Source organism: Aquarana catesbeiana, linkage group LG01, assembly GCF_042186555.1.
Source record: "Aquarana catesbeiana isolate 2022-GZ linkage group LG01, ASM4218655v1, whole genome shotgun sequence".
In the NCBI taxonomy this organism is placed as follows: Eukaryota; Metazoa; Chordata; class Amphibia; order Anura; family Ranidae; genus Aquarana; species Aquarana catesbeiana.
This window is the reverse complement of record NC_133324.1, coordinates 606,499,962-606,526,834: the sequence shown is the minus strand read 5'-3', so window position 1 is coordinate 606,526,834 and position 26,873 is coordinate 606,499,962. Positions and strand designations below refer to the sequence as shown.

The 26,873-nt window shown below is 42.7% G+C and overlaps 1 protein-coding gene across 7 annotated transcripts in view; it reads left to right on the top strand.

Moving 5' to 3' along the window:
* ARHGEF18 (Rho/Rac guanine nucleotide exchange factor 18) overlaps positions 1-26,301 on the top strand; it is a 355,668-nt gene extending 329,367 nt beyond the window's left edge. For all 7 annotated transcript variants that reach the window (XM_073599247.1, XM_073599232.1, XM_073599238.1 and 4 more), the window contains exon 30: positions 20,530-26,301. In XM_073599247.1, the coding sequence (XP_073455348.1) occupies positions 20,530-20,693 (164 nt within the window). In that variant the 3' untranslated portion in view covers positions 20,694-26,301. The remainder of the gene's footprint in view (positions 1-20,529) is intronic.
* The last annotated feature ends 572 nt before the right edge of the window (positions 26,302-26,873 follow it).

The following is a 26,873-nucleotide window of genomic DNA, read 5'->3' as shown; positions in this document are numbered from 1 at the left end:
CCTTACAGGTTCATCTCATATAGTGGTTTGTGAATATCCAGGCAGCCCAACTTTTAACTTTTGAATCAGACGTCTTTTATCAAGTTCCCTTTTGGCATTACTGCACCTCATTGTTTGAGCTCTCTGCACCCTGGGATCTCCAATTTCTACCCTAGTAGAAATCTATCATTGAGAGTGGTGTTTCACTGCTCTCTGCAGTGGAATCTTTTTCCATTATCTTGGGTTGCACTCCTTGTGATGTTTGACCTCCTTCCTATCCCTCTGTTGAAAGTTTTTATGACTTGCTCTATTGACAAGGATCATTTTCTACTACTTCCTGGTCTTGTGAGGGATTACCTTCAGAGTGTAATCCAGTAGTTTTTCACCCAACCTATGGCACTTATGTGTCCATCCTATTCCCCCCTTTTCCTAGCTTCCCCATTGTGGAATGCCCAGGAGTTCTCAGAAAAAAAGTCAGTGGTTTAGCTTTTCACAGAGTCTGCTAATTCAAAGATGATATCATCTACAATCTAAGTATAGCAGATCCTTTCACATTCACCTCTTTGGGTATTTGTACCTTTTTGAGTACTTGTTGCTGTTTGCCAGAATGTATTCCAGGTGGAAATGATCTCTTTCCCTCTCTTTCATCCTGGCAGGATTCCCCTTACGGTCATCTCCACTTTCTTATGCCTTGAGTCTAGTTAATAATAAGCAAGTTTGAGAGAACTCTCTGCTGGTCAGTTTTTCATTTGTTCTCTGCTGGATTTCTTTTGCAGCGCTGCAAGATCTTCACCTCCAGAAAAACCTGAGCACTCCTCCTGTAGCTGACTGGGTGACTGATCTCCTGCTCTAAAACAGTGTTCAGTCTGTCTTCATAGTCTACACCAGGAATACGCTATTAGCGGACCTCCAGCTGTTGCAGAACTACAAGTCCCATAAGGCATAGCATGACTCTGACAGCCATAAGCATGACACTCAGAGGCAGAGGCATGATGGGACTTGTAGTTTAGCAACAGCTGTAGGTCCTCTAATTGCATATCCTTTGTCTACACTGATTCCTTTTAGACTCAACTATTGCTTCACATTTCCTGAATCTGATGTCTCCCGCTTTAAAAATTGAGGTTTATGCATGCAACCTCCTTTTTCCTTCTCAGGAAATATCTTTTACAATTCCTATTTATCTTGTATTTACTTTAAGGCAAGAACACAGGACATTCTATTACAAAGAAGCATAGTTTCCCTCAGTGGGATAGTGTAAGTCCTGAGGCCTTTGTGGGACCGCCTTGCTAGAAAATAGATCCTCTATCAGACTAATTGTTCAGAGTTCTAGTATATGCATTTCTACTTCTAGCTTTCGCCCTTTGTAGGACTCTTGTTGACCAGAGTCATATAATAAATGGCCAGGCAGGCTTTACTGTGGCTACCATGCCCTTAACAACCTTTTGGTTATGAGTTGGAAGGTCATCTCCTCATCCTTCTGGTCCTGCTGTTGTTCTGCCACCAATTTGTGTTACTAGGTATCCTCCTTCCTGCCTACCCTTTTGTATAGGTGCTGCGGATCCCCTCAACTGTTCCTTTGAAGGAAATCAAAGTTACTACCCTTTTTTCTTCCAGCTTATAGTATTCTTCCCTCTCTATTTAGATTGCTGCAGAGCACTATTATACCTGTGACAGACCTAGCCGGGAGAGAGACTTTTGGAGGGGACTGAATGCCAGCCTCCTGCAAACCAATGTTCTATTATGTTTGTCTGCCTTGGATCACAGGATGTGTATTGCATTGGAGGGTTTGTGTTTGTCTGTCTTTGATCACAGGATGTGTATTGCATTGGAGGGTTTGTGTTTGTCTGCCTTGGATCACAGGATGTGTATTGCATTGGAGGGAGGGGGGATTCTTCCAACAGCTCTCCCTGCTAACACTGTGTACTGATGAGACATTAAACACACCTGACCTGTGTGTCCATTGTCATTGGACAGTTTAACCCGCCCTCTTTTCCAAGGGTGGGGGGGGGGGGGGGAGAGTCTCTGAGTTATTTTATCTGTTGTGACCATGTGTTATAATAAATGAGTTGATTCCTGCTTGGCCCTGAAGACAGAGCATCTTGTCTCATTTTTGGGGTGGATTATTTGTATGGGTTTCTTGTTCGGCTGATGGAAGTGTTCGGTAGCTGTCTTTGTGTTTGGGTATGGAATGTCCTAAACGACTTTAACCCCTTTCATACTCGGGGTGTCCTTACAATACCCATGCATATCTCCTGAGAGATTACTTTTCTGTCATGGTACACTGCATTTTAAATTGTTTCCCTCTCCCTGAACTCAAGCAAGGGCGTTTCTTTTTAGCCTCAGTCTGTCCGGGTTAGTCTTTTGTGTGGACATATAATGCTAAATTGTAAATCACAGGAACCCTGGGTTTTCTTCACCCTGTAAGCAGTGACTGGCACTATATCCTGTGTGTGGGGCTTACCTTGGCAGGTGGTTGCATTGCATGAGTTGGCTGGTGGGGTGCTATACAGATCCAGGGCATTGGTCTGCATTGGCAGATTCCAGTCCCTGAAGACCCTGTGGAGTAACCTGACCAGGACAGAGTGAGTTTGAGTCTTTTCTTGACTTTGCTGTGTAATGTGTGAATGCCCTTATTGTGGGAGGTCCCTAGTGCTTTCCCTGACTTTGGACTGTAAAGGGAATTTAGGTGCAGTTGGTTGATTTCATCATCACCCTTAGGAGCTGCATGTGGCCAATTTGGTTGTCGCCAATTGAGGGCACCATTGCCTTGTATACTACGGTCTATCGGTGTTCACGTGCGTATGCGGCCCTGCCAGACTCACTCAAAGACCGCTGATCCAGAGCAGAGCCAGGACCAGCCTCGGATGTGCAGACCATGGCCCCGCACATACATACTCCGCCCGCCTGCCTGCCTTTACTACTGCGCAGGTATCGCTCAGAAAGATGGACTGAGTATGTGTGAGCACTGTTTGGTTTTGGCCCTTTCCAAGACAGAACACCAACCCAACATGATGTGTAATCTTCAGTTCTACTTTATCTTGCACAGGCCCAGCCTGATCAGGGACCTCATGCCTCTAATTTAGTGGAGCACTAGGAGGCCACCCCTCCCCTCTTGATCCCATACTGCGAGTAGTGCACCCTTAGGGGCAGGGCAGATCTGTCATTAGGGGGACAAGGACCAGGAGGACTAAACGCCAACCAGTGTTAATTTTGGCAGAAAATTTCGATTTAGTTTTAGTCTTAGGACTAAAATGCCATTTTAGTTTTAGTCCCATTTTAGTGTTCTGCAATTGTTTTAGTTTTAGTTGTATTTAGTCGACTAAATCTCCAGGACACTTTAGTCGACTAAAATAATTTGTCGACTAAAACTCATTTAAGGCAGCTAAAATATAATGGGCAGAGTTAAGTTGTAAAGCATTATTTAACCACTTGCCGACCGCCGCACGCCGACTTACGTCCAAAGTTTGCTGACAGTTATCGTTGTTATGGCAGCAGCTAGCTGCCATTACCCCGGTATCCCCGTTTTTGTGCGACGGTCACCTTTTAGATAAAAGTGGTCTCTGCGGCGGATTCACCGCAAGATCACTTTTATTGGTGGCGGGAGAGGGCCCCCCCCCCCGTCGCGATCCGGTGCCCTCTGCCGCTTACTGGAGCCGTCAGTAGCAGCGGAGGTGATCGCGTCTGTCTCCCTACTGTGCCTGGAGACGAGTGAGGCTAAGATGGCGCCCACTCGTCTCCATGACACTGCTGGGCGGAAGCGACATCAAAACGTCACTTCCGCCCATACGTCTTAAAGGCACATTTTTTTCAATGTCATTTTTTTAAATGACTTTTTTTTTTTTTTTTTTTTTTTTTAATTGCATTTTAGTGTAAATATGAGATCTGAGGTCTTTTTGACCCCAGATCTCATACTTAAGAGGTCCTGTCATGCTTTTATCTATTACAAGGGATGTTTGCACAACAGTGTAAAAATAAATAATAAAAATAAAACTTTTTTTTTTTAAAAACCCCCTGTCCCGACGAGCTCGCGCGCAGAAGCGAACGCATAAGTGAGTAGCGCCTGCATATGAAAACGGTGGTCAAACCACACATGTGAGGTATCGCTGCGACCAGTAGAGCGAGAGCAATAATTCTAGCCCTAGACCTCCTCTGTAACACAAAATATGCAACCTGTAGAATTTTTTAAACGTCGCCTGTGGAGATTTTTGAGGGTAAACGTTTGACGCCATTCCACGAGCGGGCGCAAGTTTGAAGCATGACATGTTGGGTATCTATTTACTTGGCGTAACATTATATTTCACAATATAAAAAAAAATTGGGCTAACTTTACTGTTGTCTTATTTTTTTATTCAAAAAAGTGAATTTTTTCCAAAAAAAGTGTGCTTATAAGACCGCTGCGCAAATACGGTGCAAAAAAAAGTATTGCATTGACTGCCATTTTATTCTCTAGGGTGTTAGAAAAACAACAATATATAATGTTTGGGGGTTCTAAATATAAGTAAATTTCTAACAAAAAAAAACATGTAAACACCTAAAATCCAAAACGAGGCTAGTCCTTAAGTGGTTAAGCATTTCTCTACAATTTCCAAACTCATTATATACTACTGGAGTAAAAAATCTAATATGATATTATCTATGGTATTGAGGTATGAACATGCACTACAGACCAGTGTTAATTTTGACGTCAAATTTTAACTTCGTTTTAGTCTTAGACTTTTGACTAAAATGGTATTTTAGTTTTAGTCCCATTTTAGTCTTTTGACTTGATTTGATTGTAGTGGTATTAGTGCAATTGTGACAGAGAAAATTGAGTACTGTCCGTGATACTTTTTTTATTTGCACTAACATACAATTTTTCAGCACAAGCTTTCGGGGTATGTCCCCTTCTTCAAGGTCCAAGCAGTACTGATACACAAATTTTTAAGCAGAATGTTAAAGAAAAAAAAGAAAAACAAACACATACAAATCAATGGTAATAAAAATAGCAGCAGAGTTAGTGAGATAAGACAGGGAGAGCTATAGACTGGAGGAGGGGGGGGGGGGAGATAGTGGTCACAGAGGGGGTCGTAAAACTTTAGCATAATGTGTAAGGAAACCAATATCTAAATTCAGGCCATTACATGAAAAATAATGGCCTGAATTTAGATAATTGGTTTCCTTACACATTATGCTAAAGTTTTACGACCCCCTCTGTGACCAGTATCCCCCCCCTCCTCCAGTCTATAGCTCTCCCTCTGTCTTATCTCACTAACTCTGCTGCTATATTTATTACCATTGATTTGTATGTGTTTTGTTTTTCTCTTTTTTTCCTTTTTTTTTTTTTTTTTTCTTCAACATTCTGCTTAAAAAATTGTGTATCAGTACTGCTTGGACCTTGAAGAAGGGGACATACCCAGTCTTTTAACTACAATGCCATTTTAGTTTTAGTCTTATTTTAGTCATCTCAATTGTTTTAGTTTTTGGTCTTATTTAAGTTGACTAAAATGGTATTAAGTTAGTTGACTAAAATGTTTTAGTCGGTTTCAGTCAACTAAATTAACACTGATGCCAACACTTAGGTTGGAGACAGCCTTCATTCCACAAACCCATCAGTAGGGTAGCAGTCTGGTTCTGGTGTTGGAACAATTTGCAGATATCTGTAAGGATTTATGGTGGGGTGGCCATAAAAGACATTGCTATCTTGTGAGTTTCCCCTACCACCGCTCACTCTCTAGGTTGGAAAAGGAGGGGGGGTCTTAGGAAGCAGGCTCTGATGTGGAAAAATCCTCTGAGTAGTACATTTTGGCCCCCAAGCTTTTCAAATTCAAAGTCCACCATGAATTTTTTCATGAAGTGGGTTCCTAAAAACCTGAAGCTGTCATTGCTGGAACCATCCATCCTTAAGGGTAACATATTAGGGATCGTGGAAATGCCCTTAACTGGTCATATCTTTTTCAATGCACCCTCACACACAGGAGGATCTTTACAAGGACTAAGCACTTCCTGATAGTGTTTTCGCCCTTAAGCAGGTCACACAATATCTGATAGATGACAGCTTCCACGAGAACTGGATGGTTCCCCTTCTGTGTCTTGTCCTATAGACAAAAAGTTTGAGTCCCTGTTTTAGACGTCTTTTACCTGAGTATGTGTAGCCAGGCCATACCACTTGCCATTGCATCCATGGGGGTTTGTCAAGCCTTGCTGTTTTGGGAAAAGAACATAGCAACAGAACCCAGAGCCCCCAAATCAGGGTTTTCCTCTAGACCAGTGTTTTTCAACCTGTTTCCTGTTGGGGCTCTCTTGAAAAGTATTTTCAGTCTTGAGGCACCCCTGTTCTAGGCTTGGTTCACCTTAGTGTGTAGTGGAACCCGTGCAAAATCATGCTCGTTCCTGACACACAGACAAATGCTCTGCTCTTTAGGGGTGCCATTAATTCTTAATGATACCCCACACATTGGCAAACATGGGGTGCTTTCGGTGCGGCACAATTTTTAAAAAGGGTCGAGGTATTCTTTCCCTTTACTTTTGAGGGTAGGGAAGCCCATTGAAATTAATGGGCTGCTCGACACGCAGCATGCATGCACACAGATGTGAACCAAGGGCTTGTTCACGTCAGGTTGGAGAGGTGGTAAAACCACATGGTTGAGCTGTTTTTACCACCCCAACTGCTCCCCGTTTAGCTGCAGAGGAAGTAGCTGGGGGTGTACACATGCTCTGGCTGCAGCTGGAGGTATACCCAGGATGAATGGGGCTGCACTGCAACCACCCCGCAACTGAGTGCATTGCACGGTTGCGGTGTGCTGATGCTGCATTTACACTCTTAAAACAGGTGGTGAGGAGGCAACGTATTGCCTCTTTACCACCTGCCAAATGCCTCTGAAAAGCAATTTGAGCATGGATTGCTTTTCAGAGGAGCAGCAGTCCTTGCTGCTATCATAAACAAGCACTAAAAAAGAAGTTCTGATGGTACAGGAATGGGGGGGTCAAGATTAAAAGATATATACACACACACACACACACACACACACACACACACACACACACACACACACATACAAATGTGTACATGCACACAAGCATATTCAAACATGTACACACACACATGTACATAGACATATATACACACACACAAACATATGTACAGTGCTTTGAAAAAGTATTCATACCCCTTGAAATTTTCTACGTTTTGTCATGTTAAAACCAAAACATAAATGTATTTTATTGGGAATTCATGTGATAGACGAACACAAAGTGGCACATCATTGTGAAGTGGAAGGAAAATGACAAATGGTTTTCAATTTTTTTTTTACAAATAAATATGTGAAAAGTGTGACATGCTTTTTTTTATTCAGCCCCCTTTACTCTGATACCCCTAACTAAAATCTAGTGGAACCAATTGCCTTCAGAAGTCACCTTATTAGTAAGTAGAGTCCACCTGTGTATAATTTAATCTCAGTATAAATACAGCTGTTCTGTGAAACCCTCAGAGGTTTGATAGAGAACCTTAGTGAACAAACAGCATCATGAAGGGCAAGGAACACACCAGACAGGTCACGGATAGAGTTGTGGAGAAGTTTAAAACAGGGTTAGGTTGAAAGGGCGTGGCTTGGCGATGGAGGCGTGAGGACGCACTCACTGGAGCTCTGCACAGGCCAGGAATCGCCTGACGACTGACACAGGCAAGTTTTACATGCCGGGGCATCGCAAGCACCTGCTGACCGCTGGGGATCCGAGGGGGCCCGAGATCACCCAGCAACACAGTGTGGCCTCTCCTGCGGCCCCGACCAAGAAGACGCCACCGTGGGTCGCTCCGACGAGTGCCGCTGCTACAAACAGCAAGAGAGGCATACAGACGGGAGTTAAGACGGCCAGAGACTTGCACACTCCCGCAGATTGGCCGCTCTCCCCTATCTCGTCCCAGACATCCCTCACACAGACTCACAGCCAGATTCACAAAGCATGGTGATGGGGGCTGGCAGCCATTCTGAGGGGACCCTCCAGGACATTGTAGCAGGCCTGCCCACCAAGCAAGACCTCCAGGCCATGGCTGCATCAATTGTTACTGCCCTCACAAGGGAGCTCCATGACCTGCGCCAGCAGGTTGACACTGTGGAGGAACGGGTGCAAGACCTGGAATCTTCTAAATCGGAGACTCCGCGGCATCCCGGAGGCCACCATGGGCCCAAACCTGCGCACACGGTGACAGCTATCCTGAATCAAGTCATGGGCAAACCTTCCACGTCGGAACTGGAGCTGGACAGGGTCCACAGATTGCCAGGCTTAAGGGCCCCTCCCTCCTCCTCCCAGAGCCAAGTTCCCCCAGACCTACCGCAAGATGTGCTTTGTCGGGTCCACTTTTTCACTATCGAAGAGGAGCTCTTACGCCTGGCATGGGCAAGGGGCCCCATTGACTTTGACGGTGCTATGATTCGGATCTACATTGATGTCTCAAGACAAATACGTGCTTTGCGAGGTCTTATGCGCCCCCCCCTGGAAGTGATCCGTGCAGCAGAGGCCACGTACCAGTGGGGACACCCCTTTCGTTTGTGCGAAAGCAAGGATCCGAGTTTTACCTTCGCTCACCAGATCAACTCCCTGACCTGTTCGGCTTCCTGGATCAACCGGTCGTCCGTGTTCCTAACTGGCATGATTTTTTACTTACCCAGGAAGCTCTCGGTCCGCCCTTGCTAAGACCTCAACGGCTGAGAAGATCCCGCTCCTGTGCTCTTAGTCGGGAGGCCCCTAGGTCCCACCCGACCTCATCTGAAGCGTGACATCTACCTCAGGAGCGCGGTTGGTAAGACCATTTGTACTGTATCCCTGCATTCTAGTTCGGAGTTACTCGGTAACTCGCTGAAACCTCTGGAACCAGGTCTTTACCATCCTGACATTTGTAGACTTTCTGGTGACGTAGAGATTCAGCTATACGCCAAGCGTAATCAATCTCACCTGCGCTAATAAGCACCCACTTCGTCTAATGGTATAATGCATCTTACCTACAACTCTATTCCCGGCATATCCCCAAGTAAAACAGACATGACCACAGTTTACATCCTCATCTCAGCACGACTGCCCTTCACTGAGCACCGCACTGGCTCTTTTATTCAAAGACAACAAAAGCAATGACCAACAGGAAGTCCTGGCCCCAACAGCCAATCGCTTCCAACAGGATGAGTTTATACAACAACCAATAAATAATGACAAGGGGAGTCCTATGCGCGTGTCTGGGCAGGGACAGTGTGTATGTTTTACCTGGAAGCCATGCTCTTCAACTAAACAAAGGAAGCCGCATGGCTAACAAACATGAACTCTGCCCCTGACCATAACAACTCAAAGACTCCGTTTTTTGTGAATCCTTATTCTACTTTGTTCAGAGAACAAAGCATACCCGGACTATACTACCGTTCAGTGTGGATGAGAAATTATGTGCAGGTGCACGCCATGGCACCCCAAATATGTTGATCAGGCATACATGGGTGACACAAGCGCACATCCACTAAACCAATAATGTCTCTGCAGAGCAAACACATCCCCCCCAGGCGATCGTTCTGTGCATCACACAGGGGCCCTTCACTGGCGGACATATCTCCACTCTGCAAACACTTCTCTGCATCCCCAAGGAGCTTTTCACTACCAAACAGATCTCAACCAGCGCCAGTCTGCCCCAGTCAGCTCTTTTGAACGGGCTGCGGGAGAACTAACGCTGGGAGACACTTTGACAATGGACAGCTTAGTCGGAAGCTTCCATTTATAGAGAATATTGTTGTTCCTCAAGATCTTGATAATGGCGATGAGGTTTTTGCGGGCTTGTATGGTTGCCTGTGAGAGGTCTATGTATAGTGGGATTCAAGAATATGGCACTGGTAAGGAATTGCATTTGCGGGAGAAGTACATGAGCTGATCCTTAATGTGGAAATAATGGATCCTAGCTATCACATCTCTCAGTACACGTTCAGGCAGATAGGACAGCTTTAGAAGGCGGTGAGCCCTGTCTATCGCCACTTCGTGTTTTTTTTTCATTGAAAGTAATTCAGCTATCATTTTTTACAGATATAGGCGGAGTTCCCCTGAGGGGACCAATTCCGGAATGCCTCTAAATTTCACATTGTTCCTGCGGGAACGGTCTTCCATGTCTGCCATTTTGATTTTAATGTTGCGGATTTCTTCTGCTAGTTCATCATGGGCATCTACTACTTCATTATGTGCTAGCGTGTAGTCACTCATTTTGTTCTCTAAGTGATCCACTTTATCTTCTATGGCTGCTATTTCTCTGATAGTTTGCCTCATGACGTTAGACATGTTATGCTGCAGTGCTCCACATATTGTGATTAGCATATCTTTGAGAGCAGAGTCTAGAATAAGCCGTCACATTGTAGGAAAGGCATCCAGCTTCTCACCAAAGCCATTAATATCAGCCTGACTGTCAAGGGAGGCATCATTCACTGTGTCTCCGTCGGCTGTCAGTTTCCTCCTCTGCTTCACTGGACTATTGAAGGTGGATGGAGGAGAATGTCCTCCGCTATCTGGAGCAGTGGTGTCATGCTGCTGGCTTGTATCCCTTGCCGCTGCAGCCGCCCCTGTTCTCTGTGAGAGAGCTGTTGCGCCGGCGCCATCTTGAGGGTATCGTGTGCACGATGGACTGTAGACGTCCGTGAGTCTGCGGGGACCCTCTCGCTCCTTCCTCTTCCCTGCATGCCTCCCCTACCTCTCTGGCTCTGCATCATGTGTTGGGTGATTAATTTAAGGTCTCACTGATGCCGTGTGTCGCCTGTCAGATCCAGTGGAGCCGGAGCTTGGTCACAGTGCGGCCATCTCAGGCTGCCGGCCATGCCCATGAGACAAACATTTAGATACAAATGTGGGGGAGATATTTCATAGTTCCCAAAACAAAAATGAAAAAACAAAACAACCAGACAGAATGCTACCTTCACTCTTTTGGCAATAGAAAAAAATACAATGGGAGAAACACAAGAGCATCTCGAAATCTTGCATGGATCAGCCAAAGTTCAAAAACAGGCATGAGAGTTTTAACTACACATCCATCAACTCACTCATTACAGATTTCTGAAGCCACAGCTGAACTACATCCAAGGTATTTTTATTCTGGGGTCTCGTACCTCCAGACATCAAAAGTACCTTTCAAAGGAGTACACCTTACTGTACCCTCTGACCATATATGCCAATATTTAAGGTGTCTAATGGCCTTAGCCCCATACCCAGATTTCATGTATTGTGCAGCTGTCTGACTGGGGTGCATGGACAACCCATTGCCCATGACGATTCAAATCGCTTTTTGGTGAACCCTGCGCTTTACTTTCGGAGCGGTTAGTGTTTGCGCCTTTATAACTATAACCGTCCCCCGCTTTCCGATTATCATACACTGTCTGATCGGGGCTGCTAGCGTACTACTACTCACGTTTATGCTAATACAGTTATGTACTGGAATTCTGACTATTATACGCGGCCCGACCGGTCTCACAATATACAACCTTCTAAATGTGTTTGCCCACCAACTACAAAACACCATGAAATCCTCCACTGTTCAAAACAATCTTATGGCTTCTATCTGTGCCTAGGTGTTACAACACTAACGTGGATGCCTCCTGTTTACTATTTACCCAAACTGTATTACAGTATAAAACTTCACAAAGCAACTGGAATTAAAAATCCAGATGATTTCCATCATTCTTCCAAATACGAGTCAAAAGACCCCAAGCTCCTCCCACCAACTTCCTGTCGCCTGCTCAGCTCTAAAAAACCCATCTAAGTGGTTTATTTAAATATCAATGGACAGAAAGAGGGAGGGGGAGGGGAAGTCTAGTTTCATCTTAAAAATAAAAATAACACACACTGCTAAAAGTACAAAAACTCAGTTAAAGTTAGTCTTACTATCGACTGAAATTCAGTGCAAAGTAGAGATTTCACTTAAAACCAAAAATTCAATACTAAAAAAAGCAATAGTTTTACTGAAAAGTATGTAAAACGTACAAAAATAGCTAAACCTGAAAAGATTGAATTCACTTAAAAGGGAAACAAAATGGTGCCTAGAGACAAGATGGTGGCTCAGACCGCATGGCTTCACACACACAAAGGAAAACAAAATGGGGCCTGCACCATGTGCAATGACAAAACAGTATCTTCGAAACCAGTGAGTTTAACATTTAAACAAAACAGTTTTTCAGTTCCCAGTGTCTCACCCCTGAAATCCACACTGGGATTATTTACAGGCTAAACAGAATAAAATCCTTAAACTACGCCTCTACAAACCAAAATCACCTTTTTAAACCTGGCCCAAAAGCAGAGCAATTCCACCCATAACACAAAACACAGCAGACATGAAATGGTAGTTGCAACAAACGTAAATCAAGTCACGGCCACATGGTGAAAATGGCCGACAAAAGCTGGGCCACATGGTGACTACAACAAAAGAAAATGGCCGATGAAAGCCAGGCCACTACAAAATGGTGCCATTAACACATGAAATGCAGTTGCAGTTGGTACAGAGTGCCTACCATTTTGCACCGTTTCTTCCCGCAGGTCCCCAGTGTTTGCTGCCCCTGCGGAGATGCTGAAGGGATGATGCTGCATATCTTTTGGGACTGTCCCAAACTTGCCCCCTTTTGGCGCAAAGTGATCTGCACAGTCAAACACCTGACCAATGTCGATGTGGAAGGGAACCTGTCGGCCTGCCTGCTTCATCTTTCAGACAGACCAATCAGGAAACATAAGGCCTCCCTTACAATACAACTGCTAAATGCGGCCAGGCCGTGCATCCCCCTTTGTAGGAGATCGGAAAACCCCCCCGTCAATATCTCTGTGATTCTCCAAGGTGAACGAATTGAGAGACATGGAAGATCTCACAGCTACCTTGCATAACCAGAAGGAGACCCTCCGAGAGACCTGGCGGCCCTGGAACCACTTTGTGTACACTGACGCATATATACAGGAAGTGGCACATACGAGCTAGCCTCCCTGGATCTAACTCAACTCCCTGGGTGAGATGCCCTCTACGTCCTCTTTTTCTATTCCCCCCCCCCCCCCAGTCTCTTCAGCCCGGGGGACACCTACCCCCCATTCTGGTTGTTCCCCCTGCCTTACACCCCCCTCTTTTTAGTTACCCTTTGGAAACCCAGTGATGGGATACACCTTTCAGATATGTATATCCTGGTTCATATCTTTCTTTCATATTGCCCCATCCCTGGGCTTGTTAGGCCCAGGGGAAGTCCTAACCCCCGCTACGCTACCTGGAAAATTCCAAGCTAAGTTACCTCATTCTACCGAATATTATATATTGTATTAGAATCTCACTGTTTCATTCATTGCAGTACATATGCCTTGACCATCTACATAAATATATGTTAGACACCCCAGTGTGATGCACTGAGCACTATCTATCAATAAGTATACGCTGTTATGACCACATACTCTGTGCAACGCCAGGCCCAGTGTTCTCGGACCTGGCCTCCATTTACTTACCTATTTGTTTTCTATTTGAGATACTGTAAATACTATTTCTTGATTGTTACATGTAACTTTCATTGGCAAATAAAGGAAATACCAAAAAAAAAATCAGGGTTAGGGTATAAAAAAAAAATCACAAGCTTTGAACATCTCACGGAGCACTGTTCAATCCATTATCCAAAAAAAGAGTATGGCACAACTGCAAACCTGCCAAGACATGGCTATCCACCTAAACTGACAATCCAGACAAGGAGAACATTAATCAGAAAAGCAGCCAAAGAGGTCCATGGTAACTTTGGAGGAGCTGCAGAGATCCACAACTCAGGTGGGAGAATCTGTCCACAGGACAACTATTAGTCATGCACGCCACAAATCTGGCCTTCATGGAAGAGTGGCAAGAAGAAAGCCATTGTTGAAAGAAAGCCCTAAGAAGTCCTGTTTTCAGTTTGCGAGAAGCCATGTGGGGGACACAGAAAACATGTGGAAGGAAGGTGCTGTGGTCAGATGAGACCACAATTGAACTTTTTGGCCTAAAAGCAAAATGCTATGTGTGGCGGAAAACTAACGTTGCACATCACCCTGAACACAATACCCCCACTGTGAAACATGGTTGCAGCATCATGTTGTGGGCATGCTTTTCTTCAGCAGGAACTGGGAAGCTGGTCAGAGTTGATGGGAAGATGGATGGAGCCCAGCTGTTAGAGTCTGCAAAAGACTTGAGACGGGGGTGGAGGTTCACCTTCCAGCAGGACAACGATACAATACAGTCCCAACAGTGAAGCATGGTGGTGGCAGCATCATGCTGTGGGGGTGTTTTTCCGCTGCAGGGACAGGACGACTGATTCCAATCGAGGGAAAGATGAATGCGGCCAAGTACAGGGATATCCTGGGCGAAAACCCTATCCAGAGTGCTCAGGACCTCAGGCTGGGCTGAAGGTTTACCTTCCAACAAGACAATGACCCTAAGCACACAGCTAAAATAACGGAGTGGCTTCACAACAACTCGTGACTGTTCTTGAATGGCCCAGCCAGAGCCCTGACTTAAACCCAATTGAGCATCTCTGGAGAGACCTAAAAATGGCTGTCCACCAACGTTTACCATCCAACCTGACAGAACTGGAGAGGATCTGCAAGGAGCAATGACAGAGGATCCCCAAATCCAGGTGTGAAAAACTTGTTGCATCTTTCCCAAAAAGACTCATGGCTGTATTGGATCAAAAGGGTGCTTCTACTAAATACTGAGCAAAGGGTCTGAATACTTAGGACCATGTGATATTTCAGTTTTTCTTTTTTAATAAATCTGCAAAAATGTCAACAATTCTGTGTTTTTCTGTCAATATGAGGTGCTGTGTGTACATTAATGAGGAAAAAAAATGAACTTAAATGATTTTAGCAAATGGCTGCAATATAACAAAGAGTTAAAAACTGAAAGGGGTCTGAATACTTTCCATCCCCACTGTAAGTGTGTGAGGTCAAAAAATTCCACTTCTACACCAAGTCTCCGATTCTGGTACAGTCAAGAATTCTTGTAGTGCCAAATGGGAGAGTAGTTGTTATGTACGGGTATGTCTAGTTTGACCGAGGCTAGTCACCATATCTTTCTGTAGTGGTTTAGGAGGGAGTTATGTTCCTCTTTTTTTGTAGTATTTTCTATGCCTGCTGCTATGGCGCATATGGGGTCATTTATCAGTTGGACCCAGGTAGGGCATAGGAGCCGTGTGAATCTTTCTATCAGTCTTGTCTATATGGAACAATTGGGATAGCTGAGATGCTAAGTAGTATAGACTGAAGTCCGGTAGAGCTGTACCGGCCAGATCGGTGGGGTTTTTGAGCAGTCGCCACGCCAATTTGTGTCTATTTTTCCTCCAAACAAAGGGTTTGAGAATTGCATCCATGGTTTTGAAATATTTCAGAGGTAGGTATTCAGGGGTGTGCCACAATATATATAGAATTTTAGGAAGGAGTATCATTTTAATGAGGTTGATGCGACCTAGTTCCCCGAGAGGGAGGCGTGCCCAAATTTGTGCTTAAGATTTATTCAGGGCGAACAGTGGTTCCAAATTTAGAGGTCCATAGTGGATCGGTGACCTAGTCGCGCTCACTACCAAGTATCTGACACTACTAACTCGTTGTAAGGGTAGTTAGGTCTGTAGCTCAGTTGGGGAGCAAGATCAAGTGGGAGAATTTGCAGCTTCTCCCAGTTGATCTTGAGTCCGGGAAATGAGCCAAAATGTTCAATTGTTCGTAAGGCTTCAGCTAAAGAGGGGCCTGAATCCGCTGGATATAGTAATGTCATCAGCGTACATACCTATTTTTTCTTCTATATCGCCTACACGCAAGCCCCGTATCAATGGGTTACCTCTGATAGATATTGCTAGGGGTTCTGTGGCCAAGGCATATAGTAGGGGGGATAAAGGGCAGCCCTGTCTGGTACCTCTGGATAGTTCAAATGTATCTGACTGCCATCCGTTAGCTGTTACTCTGGCTACTGGGGCCTGGTACAGCAAGCAGGTCCATCTAAGAAATTTATGGCCGAAGCCATATTGTGCCAGGCATTTCCACAGGTAGTTCCACTCTACCGAGTCGAAAGCCTTGGCTGTGTCAAGTGTGACCACTACTCTCTCTCCAACATTGTCGTGATGGGCTTGCATGTTGATAAACAATTTTCTAAGATTAAATGAGGTGTTCCTGCCTGGCATGAAGCCTGCTTGTTCTTCATGCACTAGGGTTATAATAACCTGATTGAGGCACAGTGCCAAGATTTTTGCAAGTATTTTAATATCCACCTGAAGGAGAGAATGGGTCTAAACGACTCGGAGAGGCCCAAATCCTTGCCCGGTTTGGGAATGAGCACTATAATTGCTTCCCTCATGGATGCTGGTAAGGTGAAAGTCTCAAACAGGTGGGTGTATAGGGTAAACAGCTGAGTTAGGAGAGTCTCACTGTACTGTGAATAGAATTCGATGGGTAGTCCATCAGACCCAGGTGATTTGGATCTAGCGAAACTGGCAATTGCCATTGCTATCTCATTGGTCGTTAGTGGTGTTTCAAGTGTCTCTATCTGGGCTGGGGTCAGTTGTGGAAAGGTGAGCCCTTCTAGGAAAGCGATCAATAGGTGTTAAATCAGTGGATGTAGTGGTAGTGTATAGAGAGCTAAAAAACCTGTGGAACATTGCTGTTACTGCTACAGGTTCAGTTACCATCTCTCCCGACAGGTTTCGCAGGGAGATCACTACTGGGGGCCTGTCCTTGCTGTGAGCCATGTATGCTAATAGCTTTCCCGCTCTCTCTCCATGTTTAAAGAATTTGTCTAGAGAAAAAAAGTTTTCTTCTAGACATCTCATGTTGCAGCTGATTAACCACTCTAGATTGCAGTTTAAGGCGGGAAGCTTTGTCAGGAGTTGGGTCAACCTCATTTTGACATTCTGCAAGGGAGAGCTCTACCAGTACCTTAAGCAAAAAAAGGGGAAAAAAAGGAATTTTAGGGAATTTTAGGAAGCTAAGACCTGGTAAGGTCACGTATTTCCATCTCTATGGGACTTTGAGTGAAATCATGACCTGGTAAGGTCATGCATTTCCATCCCTCATAAGTCGAAAAGGAGGGAGCAAAGGGAAGTGGGACTTTGAGTGAAGCACGTGGTAGTACAAAGATAATTGAGCTGAACAAGGGAATTTTATTTGTGCACATTATTGGTAGCCATAAATATAATGTTAATATCAGAGTTATTGGTAGACACTAGGGCACAAATAACCATAAATGATAACACAAATGTCTCAAATGCGATCATTGATATCAAAAGTACAAAGTTTAGACAAGATAATAAATTGAATGGTACATATGATGATACAAAAACAGGTAAAACCATAGTAAAATTCTGAAGTTCAACCAGGACTGGATTGAATACAAATATGGTTGAGGTAATGCCTGCAGGACCTGAGGCCTCACTTAAACCTGTAGAGATAGAGATAGGGTAAAAACTTGCAGATCTAGATGTAAATGATTGTAAACACGGCATCGAGTAGCTCTACGTGTTTCGTGGCTAATCCGCCACTCATCAGGAGTATGCGCGTGATAATCTAAAGTGGGAATGATATGGAGAATAATCCGTCATTATTGAAGGGGTAGGGTAGGACCCCAGTTGGCACCGAAGTGCGTACCTACCAGTTGAGGCCCGTCGGTTACCGGTGCAGTGGCAGGGCACCAAGAACATCGGGTGGTACTCCCAACCGGGGGCCGTGGTAGACAGCCCAGCGGGGACGACCAAGCAGGCAGCAATCAGGGCGGACACGGGACCCCAAGGTATCTCTGGGGGTGGGGGAGAAAAGTGAAGAATGATGAAAGTGAACTGGTGGCAGTATAATTGGCAGAAAATACGGATAGGCAGGAAGGGTCCCGTGCATGTGGAAACGAAAGATCATGAGATGGAAAACTAGCAGCCTAAAGGTTGCCAGAAAAAAGTGACAACAACCAACCAAGGATAAGTGGTGGAAACAGTGCTGGAAAACCAGTGAAAAAAGGGGATGAAAAAGTACAAGAGTGGAAATGTACCTGTGTGGACGAGGAACCAAAAGAAAAGGAGAGATTCCAACTGAGTGGAGTCAGGTGTGTGGAGAGCCTCGTGTGCCGGGACCGCCCTGAAAGACGCCCCTATATGCGCCACCGCAGGGTCGCCCACCATCACGCCGTATAGCAATTGCGGGGGAGGGACGCCAACAATCGGAAATGCATCTCCGACTGACCGGCATCTACACGAGTGTGGAAAACCCAACAGTGACGACCACGTGACGGCGCAAGGAACACCGTCACGTGGTCACTGTTGGGTTTTCCACACTCGTTGGCAGCGGAGGAGTCTAGATGCCAGTCAGTCTCCTTTTCTCTCCTTTTCTTTTGTTTTCTCGTTCACACAGGTACATTTCCACTCTTGCACTTTTTCATCCCCTTTTTTCACTGGTTTTCCAGCACTGTTTCCACCACTTATCCTTGGTTGGTTGTTGTCACTTTTCCCTGGCAACCTGGGCTGTCTACCACGGCCCCCGGTTGGGAGTACCACCCGATGTTCTTGGTGCCCTGCCACTGCACCGATAACCGACGGGCCTCAACTGGTAGGTATGCACTTTGGTGTCATATGGGGTCCTACCCTACCCCTTCAATAATGACGGATTATTCTCCATATCATTCCCACTTTAGATTATCACGTGCATACTCCTGATGAGTGTCGGATTAGCCACGAAACGCGTAGAGCTACTTGATGCCGTGTTTCCAATCATTTACATCTAGATCTGCAAGTTTTTACGTAATCTCTACCTCTACAGGTTTAAGTGAGGCCTCAGGTCCTGCAGGCATTACCTCGCAACCATATTTGTATTCAATCCAGTCCTGGTTGAACTTCAGAATTTTACTATGTTTTTGTATCATCATATATACCATTCAATCAATTTATTATCTTGTCTAAACTTTGTACTTTTGATATCAACGCATTTGAGACATTTGTGTTATCATTTATGGTATTTATTTGTGCCCTAGTGTCTACCAATCACTCTGATATTAACATTATATTTATGGCTACCAATAATGTACACAAATAAAATTCCCTTGTTCAACTCAATTATCTTTGTGCTACCTCGTGCTTCACTCAAAGTCCCACTTCCCTTGCTCCTTCCCTTTCCACCAGTACCTTGTCTGCCTTTTCAGCTGTGGTTGTTTTGAGTCTATTGATTCGGGATGTCAGAGTGGCCCTCGCGTGTAATTTGAATGAGTCCCATATATTCACAAATGAGGCAGAGTGAGCTTTGTCCTGGAAGTATCTTTTCCAGTTCTCGTCTATCTGACCATCATCTGGTAACAATGAGAGCCAAAAAGGGTTTAGTCTCCATTTCCTGGGTGGTTTAACTATAGGGACAGCCAAGATTATCCACTATGGACTATGGTCCGATAAGAGTCTAGGGCAAAAGGCCGCATCTAGTAGGCGAGGCACGAGTATCTGTGACAGTAGAATAAAGTCTATACGGGACATTGTGTTGTGGGTGGAGGAGAAGCATGAGTATGCTCTAGTTGTTGCGTGTTTAGCCGTCCACGAGTCAGCCAGATTGAAGGATGATATCAATCTGGTTGAGGTACAGGGCCTAAGAGTCGAGGCAGGTAGGTGTGCTCTGTCCAGGTCAGGGCTTAGGGTGGCATTGAAGTCTCCCAGCCAGATGGCCAGAATCGTCGGGTATTGTGCCATAAAGTCGAGTCCCTCTGTCAGGATTGCCATATAAAACTGAGGTGGTATGGAGGGTGGTACATAGTAAGCCATTAGTAGAAATTGTTCACCATATATTTTAGCATGTATAAAAACATAACGACCTTGTGGGACTGAACTCAGGTCACACAACTCAAAGTGCAGGGACTTGGTTATGAGCAATGACACCCCTCTTGTGTGTGTGGTACGGACTGAATGGTATACCCAGCTTGTAAGCTGCCAGGCATATGCGTCTCCACGAAGACTATGATGTCTGCCCTTTGTTTTTTAATGTAGGATAGGACGGCCGTGCGTTTAACTTTGTCTTGCAATCCCCTAACATTCCAAGTTAAGAATTTCAAAGATGCCATGGTATGGTATGGTGTGATGTAAGTGGCATAGGAGTTTGAGCATATAGTACCATAAGATCACGCAAGAGGAGGTCATCACCGTGTGTATGCGGGCAAATCCTCCAGATAGTAGAACATGAAGAAATACACTGAACATTGCAGTCTGTAAAAGATAGCATTTGTACTGTTTGTATTGTACTTTTGATGTACTCAGGTCAGTTTTTAGTCTGGTGAGAAACTTTTTTTTTTCAAATGCACTTGATATACCAGGCTTTCCTATATTTGAGCGGCAGATGGCTTCACTGGACATGTTGAAATTGCCTCTGTTGAAGCACAAATTAATTACTGCAATGGGAGTTGGGTAGCATAATGCATTACAATATATCTTGGTGAAAAACTAAATTTGTAAGTAGTAGTTGCAGTCCCTGTGTACATTTTGATAGCTGTATTTTTAACTTCAGCTTGGGATTTCAGGTACACAGGTTGTATTTTATTTTTCATATAATATATGTTTTCTCATTTTCTCTTTTGCCACGTAGACTCTTCAGGACAAGGCGATCCCATCAATGAAACACCGCCATATCATTCAAGTGTGCATCGGCAAAGCAGTTCTCATTTACTGACACCCTCTATTCCTCTTCCACCACCTCCTGCACCAGCTAACGAGGAGGATACAAATAAAGAAGATGTTATATTTTTCTAGCTCCATCACTGACTTTTTATACACTTTTCATGGCACAGACTGAAATATTGTGGACTAATGCTTTTACCACTAAGGCCTTTTTATGAAGTTTTAAATAGGTTAATTAAATGAAGTCTGTACAAGTAACAGGTTTAAAATGGTGTGGCATTCAGTCCAAAGAATAATGAAGGGATATTCACCAGTAGATTTGCCAAATGCAATATTATTTTTTTTTTTTTCTGTTAACCATGTGGGCTTCTGACCCGACATCTCTGTTCCAAGTGCAATTGGAGTGAAGTCAAAGGGTAATGGTGCATCTGTCAAACCAAAGCATTACCTGCTGGACAGGACTGCTTAATATTTAGGATAAAGTGATGTCCTATGCTTGTTGTCTTGTCTCATAAACATTTCCTGAGGGCCAAAAAATGGTATTACCAACAGCCTGTTCCTCCTTCCTTTAGCATGCAAAATAAGTAGCATGTATAATAGCAGCTATAACGGGGTGTATTTATATCTATGTATAAAAATTCACTGCAGGAATGTATCAGCATTCGTGAAAACCGTTGTGAATAATTTCCATGCTAAGGTTTCTACAATGTGCAAAATTTTATTTTCTGATTTTTAAATTGTCTTTTGCAGGGTGAATACACCATACATTTGGCTATTCCTGTTTGTTCCAGTGTTGTCAAATACAATATGTAAACTATTATACATGTTGTATGGATTTCTTTGTAGAATATAAGCAGTATTGAATGCAGCATATCTTAAAAACATTCAATCCTGAGGCTGTATTAACACGTGAAAAAACTTAAAAAATCAGTTGTTCTCTATGGTGCCTTTTCACACCTGTGCACACAAATGGTGTGAACAGGCATTATAGCGAACAATAGATTTTTTAAGTTTAAGACATTTGTAGCTTCATCCTACGAAACACTACCTACGAAGGTGTGAATGCAGCCTAAAAGTCTAAATACATTCACAGAAGATAAAGTACTCTATGACCATTCGATCAGAAGAGAAAGTACTTTTAAGGATATTCCATCAGACAAATAAATTTGTTTGATTTTGCCCTATTGGCTCAACAGACACAGATTTATACACTGTGCAAAAAAAAAAAAAAACCCCGCTAAAAACAAATGAATACTCGAGAACTCACACAGAATGAATGTACATGCAGTTTCGCTGGACGAATAGTCATGCAGGTTTTCTTTAATATAAATTAACCCCTAAGGCCAGCCATACACGGTTCAAATCTTGGCCCGTTCAGGAACCAACTGAGATTTGAACCGTTATTGGGCAGGCTGAATGTACCAAGTTGATCGATCAACTTGAGTACAACCAGCTTGCTGGGTTCTCTTACAATTATCGCTAGCAGCTGCTGTAGCCACTAGCAATAATCACTGTCTTCTCCCAGTAGGGACGGCTTCCCCCGCCTGGAGCAGACAATTGCTTGGCAGGAGGGATTCCCCTGTCAGAACTGTCTGTCTTGATGGGGGAATCGGTTGCAGGAAAGAAATTTGCACCATGTATGGCCTGCCTTAGGCTCCATTCACACCTGAGCGATGCAATTTACTGGTGTTTTTTTTTTTTTTTAAGCATTTTTATAGCTTTTTACTAGCCTTTTTAGAAAAATTTAAAAGCGTATTACAAGTGTTTTACAGCTTCAGGCATTTTTGTTTAGCCAATAGAAAGAACTAGGGGGAGGAGAGGGAGAGGAAATTAGGGGTAAAGAGATGCTGTCTGTCAGCGTTTTGTCAGATGTTGCTGGTAAAACGCTCAAGTCAGGTGGTTCTATTGAAGTCTATGGGGTCAAAAACGCTTGTAATCTGCCAAAAAGAAAATCATGTACTTTTTTGAGCGAAAGGCATTTTGCTTCAGGCGACAGAATGCTCCTATGTGAACAGGGTCCATTGAAATGAATGGAATTTGACTTGTTGAACGCTTTAGAGCTACAAGCATCAAGCAGAAAATCGTTCAGGTGTGAACGGGGCCTGTGTCTACAGAGGTAAAATTTTAAGAAATAGTCCTTTTATGTAGAATTTTTTGCTTTCTTGTGGAGTGCCCCCTTTGTGATAGCAATAAACAAAATTGTAATTTCCTACTTGTACAAGTAAATATCTAAAAATTAGGGATTTTTTGACAACAGTGAGTGGTTTTCCTGCTGTTAAAAAACAGTCCTAAGTGTTTTGTTTCAGTCAATAATATCCGTTTATAGGTAATGTGGCCATTGGACCAAATGTTGATGGTATATGTGAACATTTTGAGCATGTTTATATACATTTTATTTTTTTACCACTATTTAATTGTTCACATACCTTTTTATATTTGCTTCATTGTTAAGGATACTGTGCTACTACACAGAAATCTCTGACCACAAACACGGTTTTATTTCACGTATGTGTAAGGCACAGCCACAGTTATAATCTACCTAAATTCTATATAAATGTTATTTTTATTTTGTAGTGCCATAGTAGCAATGTTCCCTACCTATACATTTTTCTTTTACTCCATTGATGCTCGGGCACTTTAGCAAAGAGTGCAATTGTTAAGTATTTAAAGCCATTCTGGCTAATACAGTCCTTAGTTGTATCCATGTTGAAATGTTTATCATAGGGATTGTTTTAATTTTTTAATTTTGTTCATTTAACCTTTTAGAATAGTAACGTTCATGAAAAAACATTTATACTGTAGTTATCAAGATGTGAAGGAGTATGTTGGAGAAGTCTGTACTTATTTTGCTGATTAATACTTTCTGAATTTTGGAAGTCTGAATTAAGATCAACTCTAATCTTGTGTGCTTTTATGCTTAAAATATGTTAAAGAAGTATGGCCGAAGCTATTTTGATTCTACTTCTCATTTGAATCATAGGAGGGCTGTTAGTTCTGTACTCTTGTGGCCTGTTTTCAGCTAACAACGGGCTAAAGCCCGCTGTCGGCTGAAGTCACCCAACAGGTCCAGGCGCTAGATCGATCCCGACTTTAAAGTCGGGATGCACTCAGAGGCCTGGACCAGTAGCTGGCTAAGCCTCTCAGCAAACTACTGTGAAACTGAGTCAGTGGACGCCCCCTCTCTCACACCCCAGCACTCCAGTGAGCCCTGGAGGGGAAGAGTAGAGAGACAGTGACTGAAAGTCACCGCTCTCTGTTCGGAGGGGAGAATTGAGTGATCAAGGGTGTTGGATCACTCAGTTCTCACTGCAGAGCCGGCAGGGGAAGAACAGATGCAGCACCGGATCAATGCTGTATCCCTGTAGCTGAGTATAGCATTTTTTTTTTTTTGCTCCCAATCCTATACTTCTTGTGTAAACTGCTACATGAAAAGCACTATCAGTTTAGCATGTAGAATAGTTACACTGATTACACATGAAGGAGAACGTACAAAGATTGTACATGCACATTGCCTAGTGCCTGGTCAGCTGAAGGAAAACCTGGTATGTCATCCATTTTAGGCACAGCTAGTGCTGCTGTCACTTGGCACCTTAGAATTTCAGTGTAAGTGATGATTAATCCTGCAAATTTCCTTCCTACAGTGTTTTGATTATATAAATAAAAAGAGGGGGTGTGCTAGCATAGGGTCATAGTCTAATTAGCAAGAGACAATGCAAATGAGAAGCTTAGAGCACTGCTGTTCTGTCAAAAACAGAGGCTGCCATTGCTGTCCTTTCCTTACGAAAGTGCTTGGCTGTTTTACATCTGTACTTTGGATCTCTGACAAACAGAAGCATCACAGCCATACAGTTGGCTTTATCAAAAGTAGGTCAACAATGTCAGCCTTCGCATTTCTGCCATGACAGGTTTAATTTAATCAGTCTTCCAAAATACCCTAAAACCTTACAGATTCTATAAAAAGTTGCGGCACTGCACTGTTAGATTACACCTTACTAAACCATTAACACTCATCTTTTACTTAAAGATCTGCTGAAAAGTATTTTAGTCTAACTAAAGACAAAACTTTTTTTATTTTTTTATTTTTTTTTTTGGATAGAGTATAGGTCAGTTTTTTTTTTTTTACTTCTGTGATTTCCCTTAATTTTCTGTACCATAGTCAAAACAGGAAAGGAGATGAAATCCCTCCAAAGGGAGGTCACTGTGGGTTGACAGAACTAGTATCTCCATTTGAATATTTCCCCTCTATTACTGTTCTGGTATCAATCCGAAATTTGGGATTTTCTTTTACTTTCACTTTTGATGATAATGGTAAACAGGACAAATAGAGCTAATAGGAGGTATAGACCGCAGTAGAAACTGACAGGGGCTCAAAACACCCTCCACTCAATCCAAAACTAGAAAAAGTTTTGCCTTTTAGTTATACTTTCATCTTTAATAGTTTTAACATTGCTTTGTGATGTGCCCATATAAATGCAAATTTAAAAAAAAATTCCCTAGTGTTTGTTTCAAACCTTTTTTGATGATGGAGGCTGGTCCTCTTTCTTTAGTATACAAGTTGATGTATGATGCAAGATAAGAATTTGCACAAGAAACACTTAAACACGCTTGTCTTTTATCCCCTTTTAAAGTATGTGTATCTGACAAAAATGTGTTCATTAGTCTTCAGTGTGTAGAAAAACAGATCTGTTTTACACTCTTCCATATACACTCTATTTTATCGGGTCTAGCTGAAAGACAGCAAGTCTATTAAATACTTAAATGAACTGTGTAATAATTCTAACACAGAGAGCAGTGATGCCTTGCAGGTTATTGCAAACATATCTTGGAATTCAATATTAGTATAGTTAAACTGCAAATGTGTACATTTCTGAGATTTGTTGTCTTTCCTTTAGTTTTTTTTTTTTACCTGTCATTGTAAGTTTTTGTTTGCTTAAATTGGAAATACTAGTACATTTGAAGCCAGATGATCAGTTATATGTCTACAAAAAGCTAATCCATAAAACCTTGGGCAGGGGACAGAGTAATTTACACAGGGCCTACAAGGAATTTCGTCCATTTTCTCTTTTTGCTAAGCTTTTAATGAGCAACAGCCTCTAAATTTGACAGCTCCTAAATGAAGTCCTTGTATTATATACTCGGATGGTATTCTTTCCTTACTGTCATTCATTGAGGTAGCCTCTTAAATGTCAGTTCAGTGCTTCTTAGTAAACAAATCTAGTCCTAGGTTTCCAGTACTGGGTAATTTACATTTTCAGATATATGAAATGTATTTAAGACTACCTTTCAAATGTCTAAAGCTGTAGTACTTGTCTGATTTGGGCTCTCTAGCTTATTACCTTACAATGTATGTATTGATTATGATGCAAATTAAGCTGAATTATAGGTGCTGGAAATTAAACTTCTCTTGGTTTCAGGTTTAAATAAAGTATATTTAAGAGTTAAAATAAACCCAGTGGTGAATGGATGTATAGTTTGTAAATATAGCATTTTATTTTTTCTGAAATGTATCATATGTAATGTGTCACAAATGTGTATGTTTCTGTTGTGTGTCTCATGAACAAATACTACCCTGCAGTATATAGCGATGTTGACACAGATAAATAATTCTGTATATGTTTAAAAGAGGGTGTAATTTGTTTTATTAAATAAGAATAAATTGGTAAATTTCACAGCGTTCATAATGTCCAGTCTCTTATGAATCTGCATTGTTCGTAATTAAAAAAGAAAATTGTCATAGCAATTTGTTTTTGCTTTCTTTATGAAAATGTTTTTAAATTGTAAGGTTCATCAGTAGTACAAATTATAGAAGTGTCTTATTTATTTTTCAAATAACAATTTTTATTGGTCGTCTTTGTTTCGTGGAGAAAAAAAAGGAAAAAAACATTCAGGAATATGAGCGCTATGTACATTACAAATAAAGATCACTTATAATGCAGTAAAGGTATTCTGAGACAACCATGGCAGGAACAACCATGATATTCATATATAAAAGAACTCCAATCTAACTAGCAGGTTCTCAGTTAAAACTAGTGCCTTATTTCTAATTTCTGAAGACCTGTCTAAATATCACAACAGACACTGACATCTCGAAGTAAATCTATAGAGACATATTTTTTACATGAAGTAAGAAACTTTTACATGGTCTATATATAATTGAAAGTCGGTTATTAAGTAATAAATACTTGCGTGTTCTCAATAAATACCTTACAGTTACATAGTTAAAATGAAAGTATGGGACAAATTTATTTTTTTTCTTGAAACATACGTAACCTAGGTGGATGCAGCATCACTCCGACGCTGCATCTATCCCCA